General features: G+C 43.1%; 1 protein-coding gene across 13 annotated transcripts in view; it reads right to left on the bottom strand.

Annotated features, from left to right (window-relative positions):
* GALNT9 (polypeptide N-acetylgalactosaminyltransferase 9) overlaps positions 1 to 18,250 on the bottom strand; it is a 903,908-nt gene that overhangs the window by 92,579 nt on the left and 793,079 nt on the right. For all 13 annotated transcript variants that reach the window (XM_065568515.1, XM_065568512.1, XM_065568518.1 and 10 more), the window contains one exon: positions 356 to 473. In XM_065568515.1, the coding sequence (XP_065424587.1) occupies positions 356 to 473 (118 nt within the window). The remainder of the gene's footprint in view (positions 1 to 355; positions 474 to 18,250) is intronic.

Below are 18,250 nucleotides of genomic sequence, written 5' to 3'. Positions count from 1 at the left end.
TGATTTAAACCATGATTAACACTGGTGATTTAAATCACACCACCCTGGCACAGGCCCACTGAAGTCAATGCAGCTACGCTGAATTATTACAGCTGAGGATCTGGCCCAATGAGTTGAACCACAGACACAGAGTAAAAACCATACTGCTGAATTCTAGGAATTTGCACAGTGTTAGCAGGACCATGATCAATCGCTTATTGCGTTTGTGTGTGGTGTTGTTATTGTTTTGATTCTTCTGCAGTACCAGCCACCTCTGTGTAGTAAACTGAAAAATAGAGGACAGTTCTGTAGGGCCAAGCGTTCCTCTTGTGCTCTGTACACGGGTACTACGTGAAATTTCTCATTTGCCACTCACCCTCATGCCCAGTTCAATATTTTCTCCCCCATAGACCTCCATGCCAGGGTCAAGCAGGCCAATCTCCCCGAAGTACTCTCGGTCCACCACAAACGAACATCCAATCATTGCTGGCGTCCTGCCCAGAAAAAGGGGGAGAAAAACAAAGGTGTTTAAACAGTATATAACAGTACCTGATTATAATGAGCTCTGACATAAATAAACAAGCTACTGCAGAGATGCCCCAAATTCTTTTAGGGTTAAATTCACCCCGTGCAGAGGGCCAGCAGAACCCAATTAAACCCTTTCGGGGGAGATTAAGGCCCCATCCAGCAATGATCTTAAGCACTTGAGTAGCCCCTGTTCAGGCAGAAGTCCCCTCAAGTAGAGTACATGATGAAGGGCTTTTGATGGATCAAGGTGTTAAGTGGTATGTAGACTTTTTGCTGGCACGCTGCATGTGAATGAATTTCACCCCTCATAAAGTCGTTCGGGGAGGGGAGGGGGAATGCATCACTTCACTGAGGTGAATTTTTAGAAGAGGAAAACTCACCAGGAAAAGAAATAACAATCCCAGTTCTGCGCTTTGAAAAGATCAAAAGTTTACAAGCAACCTTGGAGCTAGGTCTGAAACCTTTAATGTAATTGAAAAGTAACTTAATTCTCCTTTTAAAGAGATGTTCCAAAGAAATCAAAGTGTCCAGAAACTGCTGTAAAAATCATGTGCTACTGAGAGCTCAGCAGAACTTCTCCTTTACTTCCTTGTCACAAAGAGTTCAGTCAAAACTGATAATAAAATTGTGGCATTACATTACTCATCTCTGGTTTTTTGTTTTTTTTTCCAGCTACACCCGAATGCAAGGAGTCATCATGGTTTTGTACAACTTGTAGCTTTCATAGCATCTCACTTATTTAAAACAAACCCACAACTTTTAATTTATATTATAAACATGAAAATTGCACCAGCAAATGGCAAACAGGCAACAGTTGCTAATTACATTTTACAATACTTCCCATGCATTTCAGCTGCAGTAACTATACCTGCCCTTAGCTGAGAAGGCAGAAATTGCCTAGAGTTTCTGGGGGCATCTTTGCTTGCTGGGTACCTTGAGTAAAATGCTCCATTGTGATGCTGCATAACCACACAATCCTCCCCTTCCATAACTTTACACAGGCACATGGGAGAATGGCTAGGTGCATTAGCAACTGTCTGACTGAGCAAAAGGGTCTGGCAACTTTCTGGCCTTGTACATATATAAACACACACATTGATGACAAATCCATCAACAGTACAAAAATAACCGTAAAAAGCTATTACCCTTTTACTTGGAAGAAGATCCAATTTGCTCCTTCATTAGACCTTGACCCCAAACTTGCACTAATGAAATTTTAATACTGCCTTTGATGTTTAATAGCTTTTTTTAATTACTGAAGTGATATTTCACTGATATGCAACAAGTATCTCCCTTCTCCTTATGTTTTTAAAAAAATACTAATAATGATGTGATGAACTGGAATGCCAAGTCTCCTGCCAAGTCTGTAATGACTTTATTATTGCTCAGAGTTCCAAAATAAACTTAACTAAATTAAAAAAGAAAATGCAAAAAGATCAGTTGGCACCATGTTTATTTGCATCTCAAATTCTTGCTGCCATGCTATAGGCCCTCATCCTGCAATCTGATCCACCGGGACAGACACATGCGGCTGGGCAGAGACCCACTGACTCACATTGCAGGTTCAGGACCTTCATCAGGAAAAGCCAGGGCTGTAAAAGCACAGACGTTTTAGGCTGCAGCAAGGATAAACGATTAGAATAATTGGTCATGTCCCTGTTCCCATTAACATTAATGTGAGTTTGGCCATTCAATAGCTGCAGCATTTTTCCCAAAGGCCCAATCAAAAGCCCACTGAAGTCAACAGAAAGAGTCCCATTGGCTTTGGATCAGGCCCAAAGTTTGCTAATACTGATTTTCTAATAGAGTGGAGAAAATTCCATCTATGGCCTTGGTGTTAGAAACGGTCCATACACAGTGTCTCTGCAAAGAAAGAGGATGGAAAAGACCTGAAACATATTTTAATTTACTGTGAAAATCCAGCAAAACCCCCTCCTTTCTTTAATGGCTTGTTGCTAAAATGTCAGCTCACCCTTACCAGGTAATCTAGCTTTTCCAGTGAGCATACAAAGCCACAAAAAATAAACTGGAAGCAGGTGGCATCTGAGTGTCATATTCATCAGCTGGTTTCATATGCAGATAAAATATTGCCAACGGTGGCAACATCAAAACATATAGATGAATCCACTGGTAGCAGCAGGTGGCTGCCGTGATGGTGTTATCACATAAGCTCCCTTTTGTCATCAGGAGTTTGTTGCCTATATGGCAGGAGGTTAAAAAACCTTAAACAAATGGCCAAGAAAATAGATATATATAACAATCCTTCCCTGCTGGGCTTGAAATGTAGCTAACATCTAAGAAGACAGCCCAACCTATGGAAGGAACTATTTGGTGCCCTTGAAAAGGTTCATTTGCTGAGGCACTGCTATTACTTATCTATAATGGACTCTATTGTAACACTCACATTACTGGTACAGCTTCAGCTGTCTCTCTCTTTCTCTGCTGGCCATTTCAGCCTCTCACATCATTACCGGGCTATCCTGCACTGCACACCATTCCCCTGATGTTTTCTCTGCATAATTGAAAAAGGCAGCTGTTGATGGAAACACATTTGATCAGCGCTATTTTCTGACACGGAGACTGAAATGGCTTGATTAGCTCCTGGCTCTCCTCTCGCCCTCCTCCCCAAACATTACCCAATAAACTCCGCAGGTAGCAAGCTGAACTAGGTTAAGAAACAAATATAAAAAACCGCTGTGAGCATTTTGCTTCCACAAATGAATTTGGTTTGAGGGGGAGACATGATTAGAAAAAGGCGACAATTCTAAAAGAAAATGCCATTTTTACTGTGTGCGAACCATCTGTAGCCGGGGGCTCCGCAGCCAAGACTTTCAATAGTGACTAGTGATTTGGAGCACCTCAGTGTTTATGTGACCAACTTGAGACACCTCAGGGGGCTTGATTTTCACAGGGTGGGTGCTCAGCACCTTTTGCAACTCCAACGTCCAGCTGAGAATCCAAAAAGAGAGGCCTCCCAAATCACTAGTCACCCTGGAGAAACCTGGCCATCAAAATCCATGAGCTAAGCAGGTCAGGACTTACCAACATTTGGAGGGGTAACTGCCAAGAAAACCCAGAGTGCTGCAGGAAGTGCTGTGGGTAACACTCTTTCTCCTACACAAGCACTGAGCAAATGCCACAGGGCTTTGAGCTGTTGAAGGTGTTGGGCCAGATTCTCAACTGGTGTCAAATGACTCAGTGCTGTTGATTTCAATGGAGTCTCACTGATTTACACCAGCTGAGGATCTGGCCTTTTTTTGGCTGTGATATCAAACTAAGCTCCTAATCTCTAAGGTAATTAAAGAGCCCCTGACAATTGTACAATAGGAACATTTGTCCTGGTCAAATTCCAGTTTAGGTAAATACAACATGCTTTCCTAAATACCTGTTACAGGTTTAACGATACACGGTATCATTGTCTTTTTCACTTCTTGATCTAATGGGTACACAGTGGTGATGTGCGTTTTTAAACAGTTGCTGCATTCTGATTCAAAGACAGAGTCTTTGTATGGGTATTTTGCCCGTGCTCTCACACACTCTGCATGTAAAGAAATAACACCTCTTTGCAGGTCACAAGATGCTATGTGAATGTAGGATATTGTTGTAGTAGGTCCCCATCTCTGAATTTAACTAGGAGGTTACAGCATGCTGAAGAGAAGCATTAGTAAGAGGAAATATGATGGGATTTGTCTTAGATCAGTGGTTCTCAAACCAGGGCCACCGCCTGTGCAGGGAAAGCCCCTGGCGGGCCGGGCCAGTTTGTTTACCTGCCGCGTCCGCAGGTTTGGCCAATTGCGGCTCCCACTGGCCACAGTTCGCCATTCCAGGCCAATGGGGGCTGCAGGAAGTGGCGCGGGCCGAGGGACATACTAGCCGCCCTTCCTGCACCCCCCCATTGGCCTGGAGCGGCAAACCGCGGCGAGTGGGAGCCGCGATCAGCCAAACCTGTGGACGCGACTGGTAAACAAACTGGCCCGGCCCGCCAGGGGCCTTCCCTGAACAAGCTGCGGCCCTAGTTTTAGATTCTACATTTCCAGCAGTAAAGTGAGTGTAGTTTCCTTTAGATTAATGACTGGTTGGGAGAGCTGGTGGCCTGAAACTTTGCCCTGGGCCATTAACCTCTCATGTCATTAATTCCTAAGGAAATGCCCCATGTTGAGGATGTTGCTACCATTATAATTTATATATACTGCTAATCTAGTTCTCTCCTAGGAGGGAAAAACAAATCCTTTCACTGTCTGAATACGCCTATTCTGAAACTATGTCCCTGCACAGTGTGCGCATGTAGTAGAAGTATTTGGATAATTCCACAAGAATTAATTTAAAATAGTGCATATAAGGTGATTAACCAGCAATCAGATTTTTACCATCAACAGACCTTTAGTTCATGCTTCTCCATCCCAGAAAGGGGAAAAAATCTTGAGGATGAGAGAGAACAAACCCGTGGAGATGTTCATTTCAGTGGAAATTATAGAATCAAATAATCATAGTACTGGAAGGGACCTCGAGAGGTCATCTAGTCCAGTCCCCTGCACTCATGGCAGGATTAAGTATTATCTAGACCATCCCTGACAGGTGTTCGTCTAACCTGCTCTTCAAAATCTCCATTGATGGAGATTCCACAAACTCCTTAGGCAATTTATTCCAGTGCTTAACCATCCTGACAGTTAGGAAGTTTTTCCTAATGTCCAACCTAAACCTCTCTTGCTGCAATTTAAGCCCATTGCTTCTTGTCCTATCCTCAGAGGTTAAGAAGAACAATTCTTCTCCCTCCTCCTTGTAACAACCTTTTATGTACTTGAAAACTGTTATGTCCTCTCTCGGTCTTCTCTTTTCCAGACTAAATAAACCCATTTTCTTTTCAATCTTCCCTCATAAGTCATGTTTTCTAGATGTTTAATCATTTTTGTTACTTTTCTCTGGACTTTCTCCAATTTGTCTGTATCTTTCCTGAAATGTGGCGCCCAGAACTGGACACAATACTCCAGTTGAGGCCTAATCAGCGTGGAGTAGAGAGGAAGAATTACTTCTTGTGTCTTGCTTACAACACTCCTGCTAATACAAGAACAGCTTGATGTTTATTGGTGGGGAGAACAAAATCCGGCTTAGAGTCAGAAAAGTGTGTCTGATTAGAAGAAAATACGGGAGATGAAGAATGTGAGAGTTTTACCCTTTCAGCCAAGCACAATGGTTGGCTCTGAAGCCATACTAATCAGAGTGACTTCCAGAGTGTAAGAACATTTGACTACCAGAACCAAACCAATGACAGAAGGATGATTATGGTCCAGAAAAGGACTGTGCAAATGGCACTGGGCTTGTGCCCTTATTTGCTCCTGTTGTATCATTTTAGTCACATCTGCTAAGGCTAATGATAAGATGAAGTTTCTGCTACTGTCTGCACTGCAGATCCCATACAGCTATGGAAGACCACACTGCATTCCATTCCACCTTATGCATCATGAGTGAAACGTATCATGAGGAAGTCCTATAGCTTCTTTGTGCCTCAGTTCCCCATCTGGATAACAGGGCTAATAACACCTCCCTACCTCACAGGAATTTATGAGGATAAAAACAGAAAAGACTGAGATACTGTGGGGGCCATAAAAGAACCTTAGATAGTCAGAAATTACCAGATGAGCTCCAAGACTAGGGGTAACATATGTAGAAGTACCTAAATGATTTAGGTTCTTAAGTCCCATTTTCAAAATGTACATAGGCACTTAGAAGCCTACGTTCCACTGACTTTTAATAAGACTTAGGCTCCTAAATCCCTTAATCACTTTTGAAAATGGGACCTAAGTATGAACATTAGCCCCTCAAAGCCAATTGGCAGAGGGCCCCCCATACTGTAAGTCACATCAGGTTTGACACATTGTCACAATACATTCTTGTCATAATATATATCCCAAAGGTGTCATGTAAGGTATCATATATAAACGGGTGACATGCTAGTCCTGAAAATCATTGCATGATGTATGTACGGGTTGTGCCCAATGAGTTATAGATGTGTGCTAGAAATATATTGTTCAAATGTTTTTGGGAGGCAGAACATAAAACCAGCCTGCCCTAGACAAAGGAATGTGTATTTGCCTTTCTGACTGGCATGATTACTGGACAATGAAAGTACACATACATGTAAGGTAAACAAAACCATCAAGCTAAAGCAGGGGAGAAGTCCATTTAACAGTCATGCTGGGAAACAGAATCTGCACTTCCGGAAGCCTTCCTACCTCTTGAGGCAGAGACAATGGACTTTGAGTAGTATAAGAGGAACAAAAAAAAAAATCTTAGTTATCCATCATTGAGGGGATGATAGTGTGCAGCACCCTTTGAAAGCTGGATTCTCTTGGCCTGGAAGGCAAGAGCTGGAAACTTAATGTAAGTGAGAAACCTGCTTAGACAAAGATTGCAATTTGCTGAAATTAAGTTTTAGTCACCAGAGAGTGTGTTTGTTTTGTTTGTAACCATCGCTGTCTCTCTTATTCTTGCTTAGTATCTCTTAAACATCTGTTCTTTGTTAATAAACTTATTCTTGTTTTATTACAAAACCATCTCAGTGCTGTGTATTAAACTGGGGGGTAAATCCTCAGCTAGCCAAATAGGCTGGTGTGTACTCTGTCTCTTTGGAAGTAGCAAACTTAACTTTGGTGAGCATCCAGTGAGAAGGACTGGACACTGCAGGGAGCTAGGGAGCTCAGGAATTAGGATGCACTGATTGTGACCTGCAAGGCAAGGTTTGGACCGACAGAGCCCTGAAGAGTTTGCTGGCTAGGCAGACAAGTCGGTATGTCAGGAAGCTGACACGTAGCTTAACAGCAGCAAAGCTCTCGCTTGCTGAGACAGTTGAAACAGGGGGTCACAACTCTGGGCATCCTGAGCAAGACGTCACACTAAAAATTTTAGGCGCTTTTAAAAATTTTACCTCAGATCATTACTCATGCTGATGAGTAAAACTAAGCAAATAATTCACATTGACTATTTGGATAAATTAAGCTTCTTTCTGTTCCTTAAATGTGTGTGAGTGGTTTGCAATTTTCTCTGATTGATTAATTATTTGCCAAATATTTCCTGTGGCTTGATGATCATTTGCTGGAAATTATGTTAGGTGTATTCAATATCTGAAATTTGAGCAGCATTGATTAGTTTTGATTGCACATGTCCATCAATCTGGTAGCGTTTTTGTTCCCTGACTGGATGAGAGTGACTCTCCAAACCAGCTTTCTGGTAAGTCAAGTCATGTTTACAAGGTCAAAAGGTGCTGTCCACAAATATATTCGCTTGTTTCTGCAGACACTCCTGGTGATAAACCTGTTTTCCAGAATATTCACGGAGGATGAGATTCACCCCTTTACAGACAGCCTGTGCAAAGCACATGCATCAAACATGTCCCATTGTGAGGTCATAAGTGTGACTTGCATAATTTATAGGTCTTTTGCTGGCCAACTGCAGAGGAGTGAATTTGATTTAGAAACTGGAATAAAAAAGGGGATGCGAATAAAGCTGAAGCAAATTCAATAGTTTTGAAAAGGAGCAAGTATCTGAGCAAGCCATTAGTTGTTTACCAAGCTCTAATGATGATGAGCAGAAAAATCAACTGGTCACATGCTTAAATGAAAGCACATGCTTAAGTGCTTTTCTGGACCTGGGCCAGAGTGTTCAGCATCTTGCAAGAGGAAGCCTGTAGTTTGGAATCAGCATGATTCCCTTTTGCATTCCCCCAAAAAGATTAACAGGAAGCAGCTTCTTCCAGCAATAAAATGCTTCCCCTTGGGGACTCATTTCTTTTTCCTCCCTAATGAGGAACAATATCTTCAGGCACTCAGACTTCTCCCAGGTGCTGGGTCCTCTCTCACAGGAAAATGGATTTTGCAGCTGTTGACGCTGTACAATAAAGCAGTGATTCTTTAATTAAATAAGGCTGAGTATAAATTTTCTGGATGTGACTGTGTGCTCATCTTTCTCTCTATGGGCAACAGAGACATACTTCGGTTTGTTTCTCTCTCTCTCTCTCTCTCCTACCATTTTAATTATTTTGATTTAAAATAAACCCACACAAATCTCAGAAGCCCCAACAAAATGTTAAAAATACAAACCAGGACCACAAAATAGAAGTAACAGAGACAGCAGCAGATACAACACAATGCAGCCCATTGTGTAGGAAGGTAAAACAAAAATTCCCATCATCTCTTTCTTCCCCTCTCCATTTCCATATGGCTGTATGGAGCCCACACTCTCCAAATAGTAGCTTCAGAAATTGTACAGAAAATCATTCTTGTACAAGACTGTGGTCTACAGAGCAGGGAGCCAGAAGTCAGGAATCCTGGGCTTTCATCTCAGATTTGTTGGGACTCATTGCAAGACTTTGGTTAAGTCACTCAGGGCTTGATTTCCTGAGGTGCTGAGCACCTGCCGCTTTCATTATTTTCAGCTGGAGTTTTGGGGGTTCAGCCCTTCCGAACATCAGGCCCTTCACTTCTCCACACTTTGGTTCACCCAAGTGTTAACCAGCTATAATGCTACTGCACAGTACGGTGGATTGGTAATGGGAGTGTGAGTCAGGAGACCTGGCTTCTGTTCCCAGCTCTGTCACTCATCTGCTCTTCAATCCTGAGCAAGTCATTTCCCTCCCTATGCCTCTGTCTCCCTATTTGGGAAAGGAGGATAGTAATACTGCATGATATTTTCAAAAGTGCCTCAGTAGCCAGGAGCGGCTCTATGTTTTTTGCCGTCCCAAGCACGGCAGTCAGGCGGCCTTCGGCGGCATGCCTGCAGGCGGTACACAGATTCGGCAACGTTTCTGCGGGTGATCTGCCGGTCCCTCGGCTTCGGTGTACCCGCCACCAAATTGCCACCGAAATCACGGGACCGGCAGACCTCCCGCAGGCACGCCGCCGAAGGCCGCCTGACTGCCGCCCTCACAGCGACCGGTAGGCCGCTCCCCGCGGCTTGCCGACCCAGGCACGCGCTTGCTGCGCTGGTGCCTGGAGCCGCCCCTGTCAGTAGCTCAGAGGCCTAAGTCTCATTTTCAAAAGCGACTTAGGCACTTCGGATCCTGCATCTTATTGAAAGTCATGGGGACTTAAGCTCCTTTTAAAACAGCAACTTTTGGTTCCTAAGTTACTTAGGCTTGGTCTACACTACCCCCCTAATTCAAACTAAGGTACGCAACTTCAGCTACGTGAATAACGTAGCTGAAGTCGAAGTACCTTAGTTCGAACTTACCTTGGTCCACACTGGGCAGGCAGGCTCCCCCGTCGACTCCGCGGTACTCCTCTCGCCGAGCTGGAGTACCGCAGTCGACGGCAAGCACTTCCGGGTTCGACTTATCGCATCCAGACTAGACGCGATAAGTCGAACCCAGAACTTCGATTTCCAGCCGTCGAACTAGCTGGTAAGTGTAGCCAAGGCCTAAGGCACTTCTGAAAACATGACCCCGGCCTCGCCTTGGAAAAGCACTCAGAGCTCGTCAGATGGAAAGCACCACCAAGAACTGCAGTGCATGTGTGCTATTATTGCCTGCCTACTTCCAAGGGGTGTTGAGAGACAGTCTTTGCAAAATGTTTTGAGACAGTCCAGTGGAAGGTAATATAAGCACCAAGTATTAGTGACAGCAATGGTGAAACGATAAGGTTAGAAACATAGACTACAATGGCTTTTTTGTTCTGGCATGGCTCAAGCTTTGAAATGCTGTCTGAGGAATCGATAGTATTGGCCGGGGAAGGATACTGTGCAGTCAATTTGTGTAAATTACTTTAAGATATTCTTCAGTGAACTCAGCTTGAAATCCTTTCTGTGTCACGGGGAATATCAATGTCAAAGCCAGAGCTCAGCAAGGACAGAGGAGCTGAACTAGTTTTGACCTTATGTCTCTGTGACCTTGGGTGTGAACAAGAACAGACCATCTGGTACATTGCTTCTCCAGGCTGGTGTTTGGGAGTAATGTGCCCTGCACCCCGCTTTCCTAAACAAACTGGAGGATACTACTTGGTGGATTCGTCAAGAACAAAACAGATCAAATGACAGAGAAAATGAAGAGCATTAGATTGATATATAAATATTGCTTGAAATAACAGATTATTTTCCCCCTCCAAAAAGTCATTTGATTTGCACCAAGCTGCATTTGAAATACTTCAGGGGATGGATGGACGGACGGACGGACGCACACACACACCCTATTCCCAATACACTTGACGGAAAGAGTGCAGTTCAAAAAATGCATCACACACAAAATATCTGAGCTTTCTACTTACTGCCTGACTGAATTGCTGATTTTTTCCTTTTGATTTAGGTGCATAAGCAGCACCTTGACTCCTGATGATGGATCAGTGGGAGAACTGCATGGCACCTGTGTAAGCATTTATTTTTCCTACAAATCATGTCCTGTGTAATAAACAGTCACACGGGCTCTGAGATATGAATTCAAGGACAGATTCTGTGTTCTGGAGCTGCACGAGCTGGCAAGCTTAACAATGGCAAGGTTTGAAAATCCCATTGGAGAGACACTACAAAAACAGTTCGCTTTATAAACAGGGAACTGGGATGAGGAATGGAGTTCTGATGACACACAGCAGTATAGGGTTGGGGTTTTTTTGGAACAGTAATAATTGGAGATCAGAATCTTAAAGAATAAACCAGGTACGGTTCTGTTCTATGCTTTTGTAAACCGGCAGCCAAAAAAGATGCCTGCCAATGAACTGATTCGTACAGCACAGCGCTTTCTTTCCCAAAGGACTTTACAGATGAGCCGTGCTCTGATTTCAGTTACGCTGGTGTAAATCCAGAGTAGCTCCATTACAGTCAGTAGAATTCACCGGTGTAAACGAGATCAGAATTAGGCCCAATACCTGTCTAAGCCAGGCTCTCTCTCACCATGGAAACACGAAGGAGACCACACTCCAATGGCATTTTGGAAGCTCATTTTTATATATCAGTGTGTCACAACACACTTGCTGGAGTTTGCTGACTGTGGGTACTCCTGACAGCACTCCCGTGGTACAAAGCTATGGCATATTAAGCAATCAGTGAGAACATATGCAATGCTGTAATACACCGCTGCTGCGGTAGGAAGATAAAATGAAAGGCGAGGCCATGCTTGGCTGGGTGCTGACTAATGACTCCAGTGTTAGTGGCTGCTGATAATGAAGTCAAACACAGAGCAGTCCATCAAAAGACAGGGCAGGTGAGGAAAACAGGGCCCACAGATAAAGCTCAGTACATTAGGTGCTTTCCTTACTGTTCTATACCTTGCTGCAGAAAGAAAACCCTCAAGGAATCAGTATGGTCTAGTGCATGGCCATTTAAAGTCCTCTGAAATAGGGTTCTGTATTGTAGATTTTCTTGCAATGTCATAGGGTTTAGGGAGTGTTTTCTAAGAAACACGAATGGAAAATGACATGATGAATGTAGTGCATCAAAATAGCGATCTGCACCTTAATCTTTACTTTAGAAGTGACTCACATCTGAAAAGGCAAACACAGAAAATAGACTGCCCAAGAATCCTTTCTGGGGAACATCAACTGTCCGAAATATCAGGATATTAGCATGGGATGACATAAGATCCAGCCTTTAACCTTATCTTTTATCCAAGGTTTTTAAAGCTTTATCTCGAACTCAACCTTTCCTGAGTTTTGAAAACATTTGACCAAACTTCAGTGTCACTATTTTTCATTTTTGTTGCACTGTGCACATCCAGATTCCATTGGCTACTGGAACACCTCTGATGATGTCACGTTGCATGTCCTGGACCTGATTGCCCATATGGTGGCTCAGTGATTTCAAAGGGGCTCTACGTTGGCAAATCCCTGTGCCTGCACGAAGCACCTCTGAAGTCAGTGGGGTTCTGGGTGGATGCAGGGGCCCATCCACCCCCAACAAGCTGCAGAGTTGTACCTTAAGAGCCAAAACGCCACAAGCAAGCATATTCTGTGTGTGATACGAATCCGGGAAGAAAGAAAGAAATCTCATGGGGCAGCCTGTTCTTACGAAATGTCAAACCCAATTTTGCATATTCAAGATGTTTGGATTGTACGAGTAAGTACCAAAAGTTCCGAGTGCTTAACCCGCATCTGCACCCGTGAGCAGCTGCTGGTTTAATCACCACTAACAGTAACGTTATGTGAAAAAAGAGAAATATTTGCCCTCCACAATTTTTGGGGACGGGGAAGAGGAATATTAGCTGTTAGCTAGGACTAAGTGATCTCAGGATTTCCTTCATGACAAGCAGCATCAAAACCTTACAAATGTTAAGACTCTAAAGTCCTTTACCTAGGCCAAAACCTCCTTCTAGATTAACTGACACAGGAATCATGACAGCTGCATACAACTTGAGAACAACCTGTTCTCCATCACTCCAACTATCTGCCACGTCATCAGAGTCCTGGCACACTTTAAAATAGGATTGCCAAATTCGGTTGGATGCATTCCTGGAGATTTCATCACATGACATAATCTTTAATTTCTGGAGACTCCAGGCCAATCCTGGAGGCTTGGCAAACCTACTTTAAAAGGCCACGCAGCACGTCCAGACGTGAGACGCACAAGAGATCAACTGGACACCAGGCCAATTTTCAAAAAGAAATCGACCCAGAACTTTTTGCCAGAGAAATGCAAGGGGATGTTGTTGTATCCACCAGGCAAAGTATTAACAACTTCAACAGAACTTTATTTACAGTGCAAGTCTCTTCTCCAAGCTGTAGCTGCTCACCCTGTAACTCTTCCAGCCTCCTCAACTCCTCCCCCCTCCTTCCTGTTTCCTGTCCTTTCAGACTCCCAACAGCCAGTGCTCCCAGTTCTAATAATACAAGCAGCATCTAAACACCACAGATGTCTACACTGAAGCTGGGCGCAAGCCTACCAGCCCAGGTAAGCAGACCATAGAATATCAGGGTTAGAAGGGACCTCAGGAAGTCATCTAGTCCAACCCCCTGCTCAAAGCAGAACCAATCCCCAGACAGATTTTTGCCCCAGATCCCTAAATGGCCCCCTCAAGCCATGTGTGATAGTGGGGCTTGCACTAGCGTGCTAAAAATACCTGTGTGGATGCTCAGCACTGGCAGAGGCTCAGGCTACTCACTCAAGTGTGGACCTAGGAAGTAAGGTGTGCTTGAGTCTAGGTGGCTGGCCTGGACGGCCGCCACTACTGCAACACCCAGTAATTTTTAGCGTGCTAGCGTAAGCCCTGCTACCGCCGAGTCCTGCTAGCATGGGAGGCTTGCTACCAGCTGGAGAGCAGACGTACTCTGAGGGTATGTCTACACTGCAATTAAAAACCTGCGGCTGGCCTGTGCCAGCTGACACGGGCTCGCAGGGCTCAGGCTGCAAGGCTGTTTAACCGTGGTGTAGACATTCAGGCTGTGGGTGTCTAAATGCAGTGTAGACATAACCTAAGAGACATGCAGTAAAAAAAAATCCAACCACAATGAATTGGGAGCACTACTGAGTCAGTAACCGAAGGTGAAATCTTCCTCATGAGTTTCAGACAAAAAAATCTCTAAAAATTATGAGAGAATTTAGCGATGCTTTTCCGTCATCATAATGTCTGGGCTCCAGCAATACCGACAGAAGCATCATAACCTAATTCAGCAAACTCAGATTTAAGCACCAACCATTTCTTCCTATAAGCCTGTGTGGTGTGGCTTTCCTTTGTTTGTATTCGGATATGCAAGGTCTACTTCCTCCCATCCTCCCAATTTCCTAGCTATCTATTGAAAAAGGCAAAAACAACTATTGTAGTAGATGAAAAGCAAGTTGTTTCCTAGGAAATGTATTAGACCATCTAAATACAGGGCTATCTGGAGGAGAGGCTCAAACTCACGTAAAGAGCTATTAAATAAGTGGAAATTAATTTTAAAAAAGTATATTCTGCCCTCTGGATATCCCAGGACCCTAACATTATTAGCTTGGAAGATTATCAAGAATCTCTATCTTTTGATGGAGAAAGGCATTATACTTAATACAAGCACTGGGAAAGATCTACTTTTTCACTCCATCAATTTGTTTCCCCAACTAATCCTGTCTTCTACCTCTGAGTTCTAAACAGACAAAGGGTGAAATCCTGGCCCTGTTAAAGTTAGTGGGAATTTTGGCATTTACGTCAATGGGACAAGGATGTCCCCTTAAGGAACCAGTTCAGATGTCTCAAAACAGGGTTCAAGACCTGCACAGTCAGCAAAGAGAGCTTTCAATGACGTAGAAGGTATCGGAATGGATTTAGAAGAGATAACTCTTCTATCGGCAGACATACTGCTATATGAGCTATCATTGCCAAGGAAGAGATGTATGGGTAGACTTTGTTTAACTTCCATTGGCCAAATGAGAACCACAGTAGCTTCAAGTGTCAGATATCTATCACTAACATTCTCATTTTTATTCTTTTGTTTACATTTTGAAGACTTTTTTATCCTTTTGTCTCCTAAAAAAAAAGGAAATATTTGTCTTTTCTGTTCTTCCTTTTCATCTGCCTTTTTGAGGAATGGAATTACATGATTAGAGTTGGGTGGGAAACAGTTTTCCCAACCCACAAGAATTTTCGAGATTTCAAAAAAAATTTCCCATCCCTAATCGAGATGAAAGGTTGAAATCTCTCAAATTTCTGCACACCAAACATCTGAGACAAACCAACCAACCAACCAACCAACCAACCAACCAACCTGGATATGGTTAATTGAAACATTTAATTTAAAATCTGACCTTTTTATTTTTTTAAAAACATTTCCCTCCTATAAATTAACTCAAAGTTCTCAACAAAAAGTCCTTTCAAATCAATAACTGAGCTTTTTCATTTAAAAAGTGTTGAAACAGGGCATTCCGGCAATTCTGAAACTCTGTTTCCAAAACATTTCAAAATGGGGAATCCATCGAAACCAACCCCTTCCCACGAAATGTTTTCATTTTGACAAATCGGCATTTTTCCAATGAAAAATGTTTTGTTGAAAAATTCCTGATCAAGTCTTTAAATGACGTTTTACAGAGTGAAATTTAAACACACACACGCACAAATATAGGCCTGACTTTCAAGACTGCTGAGCAGCTACAATTGGGACTAGGTTCTCAAAAGGTTTTCAACATTCCGCAGTTCCCATAGTTCTGAAGGAGATGCGGGAGAATTCTCCACAGTCCTCAATAGGAGCTGAATCTCCACCGGCTCCATTGAGACCAATGGGAGCTTCTGGGTACTGAGCTCTTTTGAAAATCTGACTTTATACAAATAATCATTCTGCAACTCCTAAAATAGGCTTGCTGTTAACTTTTAAAGTGTAGCTACCATGTGTCTATGGAAGTGTTTTATTTTCCCTGGGAGGTGGGGGGGGGAAAGATTAACGACACTAATGGGACAGGATGAGGCCTGCCAATCTCTTCGCAGGTTCATTTGTTTTCTCCATGAAAGTCTGCAGGGTTCTCACTAATTGGAAAATAGCAGGGATGTCTTCGACAGTTTAATAAACGCTTTTAGATGAAGGCAGAGCTTTTCTTAATTAGAGCTAAAACTATTCCCACATTTCCCTAGCTATATGCTGTAAATCTGAAAGTTTGGGAGATGCTGGGCATGAGTCTGCTATGCCATCAGATCAGGACGACAATGTTTGACACTCACATTGCACTTACTTGGCATGGAGATGGAGGTCAAGGTGGAAAGGAAGGATGGCCTAGTGTTAAGGGCGCTTGCCTGGGCACCTATAGACCCTGCTCTGCCACATTCTTGTGTGACTGCGGGCAAGTCACTTGGGGCCAGATTTTCAAAGTATTTAGATGCCTAAAGAAATAGATAGACCACGAATGGGATTTGAAAAGGGCCTAGGCATCTAACTCCCTAGGGAGCTAGGCATTTTAAAAACTCTGCTAGGCAACAATCTGCATCTTGAAGTGCCTAAATACCTTTGAAAATCTGGCCCTTAGTCTCTCTGTGCCTCAGTTCCCATCTATAAAATGGGCATAACGGTATTTCCTTACTTCACAGAGGTGCTGTGAGGATAAATCTGTTAACGATTGTGAGGTCTAAGCCTTGGTTCGCTTTACCTGATGATTCATAAGCAGGGAATTTTAAAGAGTTTGAAAATATAACTGAGAGGCAAACTTGGTTGCTTTGAAATAGACGAATAAATATATCATTGCTGTGACTAATCCCCTGAATGCCAGTGCTGTGATAGCAACTCCTTGCTGCCCCCAGAGAACTGGGGCAAAGTTTGCTCTCCTCCCTGATTCCCCTTTCCTTCAAACAAAGCCGCTCAGAACTGGTATATAATATCTAGTTAGCAAACCTCCTCCACTGGGAGCTGGAAAGGCCAGCTCTAAAAAGGACTTCCTGCTCCTCTTCATCAGTTTCGCACAGAAAAAATGATAAAAGACAAAAACACCATCTCACCCAGGGGTGAACACTTTGAACAAAATGATCAATCCCTATCGGACTTCTTAGTCCTAATCCTCAAAGGAAACCTGCACAACGCCTTCAAAAGATGAGTCTAAATTCATAACTATGATAGACACTAAAAATCATGATATTATAAAGACACTGGCTATATGGTTGATTACAACAATTTGTAACCCACCAACCCTCCTCTGTCTTATGACTGCAGAGATATTGACTGCCCACTTTACCAGGAATGGTCTCTTGCAACATCTGTTAACTCCTTATGTTTAATAGTCTGTTCCACCTTGTATTGAGCTGTGACATTCTGATTAGCTTTCCCAGACCTGAAGAAGAGCTCTGTGTAAGCTCAAAAGCTTGTCTCTTTCACCAACAGAAGGTGGTCTAATAAAAGCTATTACCTCTCCCACCGTGTCTCGCTTCATCAGTGGCACTTTCATACACGCCTTTTCCATTACTGTTACTACTGTGTGCGTGGTGCAGATACTTATATGATTGAAATGCTATAAAGCTGGATTGCATTTAACCTGTATAGAGGGCTCGCTTGGTGGCTTGGCTGGATGCTTGACATTTGAAGAATAAACGTTACGGCTGACAAGAAAACAAGAATTTTGTTTTGTGAAAAATTCAAAATTTGTTTTCATTTTTTATCGGAACCAAAACGAGAACTTTTAACATTTTCCATGGGAAAAAAAAAAAAGCAGTGTTTAGGGCACTCATCTGGGATGTGGGAGGCCCAAGTTCAAATCCTTGTTCTGCCTGATTTAGAGCTGGGATTTTAATCTGGGTCTCTCATATCCCAAATGCATGCCCTAACAACCAGGCTATTGGCTATTCAGAATCAGTGTCTGTCTATTTGTCTCTCTCCGTCCCTAATACCTTGGACCTGGGAAACATGCCCAACTAAAGGTTCATCAAAACTGATACATTTCCACATAAAGTTTCCATTTTGAGGAACTGGCATTTTCCAATGAAAAAAACTTTCACTGAAAAATTCCCTCTAATAAAAAGGACTGCAAGTCCAGCAGCGTGTCACATTTCTGGACATGCACTGACTGCCCATCAGCAAGCCGAGCTCCGTTGATTTAGCGTCGATATTAGATGGATGCCTAACTCCCTTACGCTCCCTTGAAAATCTCCACCTAAAACTTTTTTGAGGCACTTGCTCCCAGCGAGATTTGTCAGCATTCGCGGCTTGACACTGATGCCTGCATTTCAGAGCATATAATTCATCATTTTACAAGAGACACTTATGTAATCAGAACATCTCTGTGTCCCAGGTATTTGGTAATCAGGGTCAGGCACCCAATCCGAGCACTGCTGTCTCATCTCTCTCTGGGCAGCTTAAGCATTGTTCAGCTGGAGAGTTTCTTCAGTTAG

Source organism: Chrysemys picta, chromosome 15, assembly GCF_011386835.1.
Source record: "Chrysemys picta bellii isolate R12L10 chromosome 15, ASM1138683v2, whole genome shotgun sequence".
In the NCBI taxonomy this organism is placed as follows: Eukaryota; Metazoa; Chordata; order Testudines; family Emydidae; genus Chrysemys; species Chrysemys picta.
The sequence above is the reverse complement of the archived record's forward strand: the minus strand, read 5'-3'. Positions and strand labels throughout refer to the sequence as shown.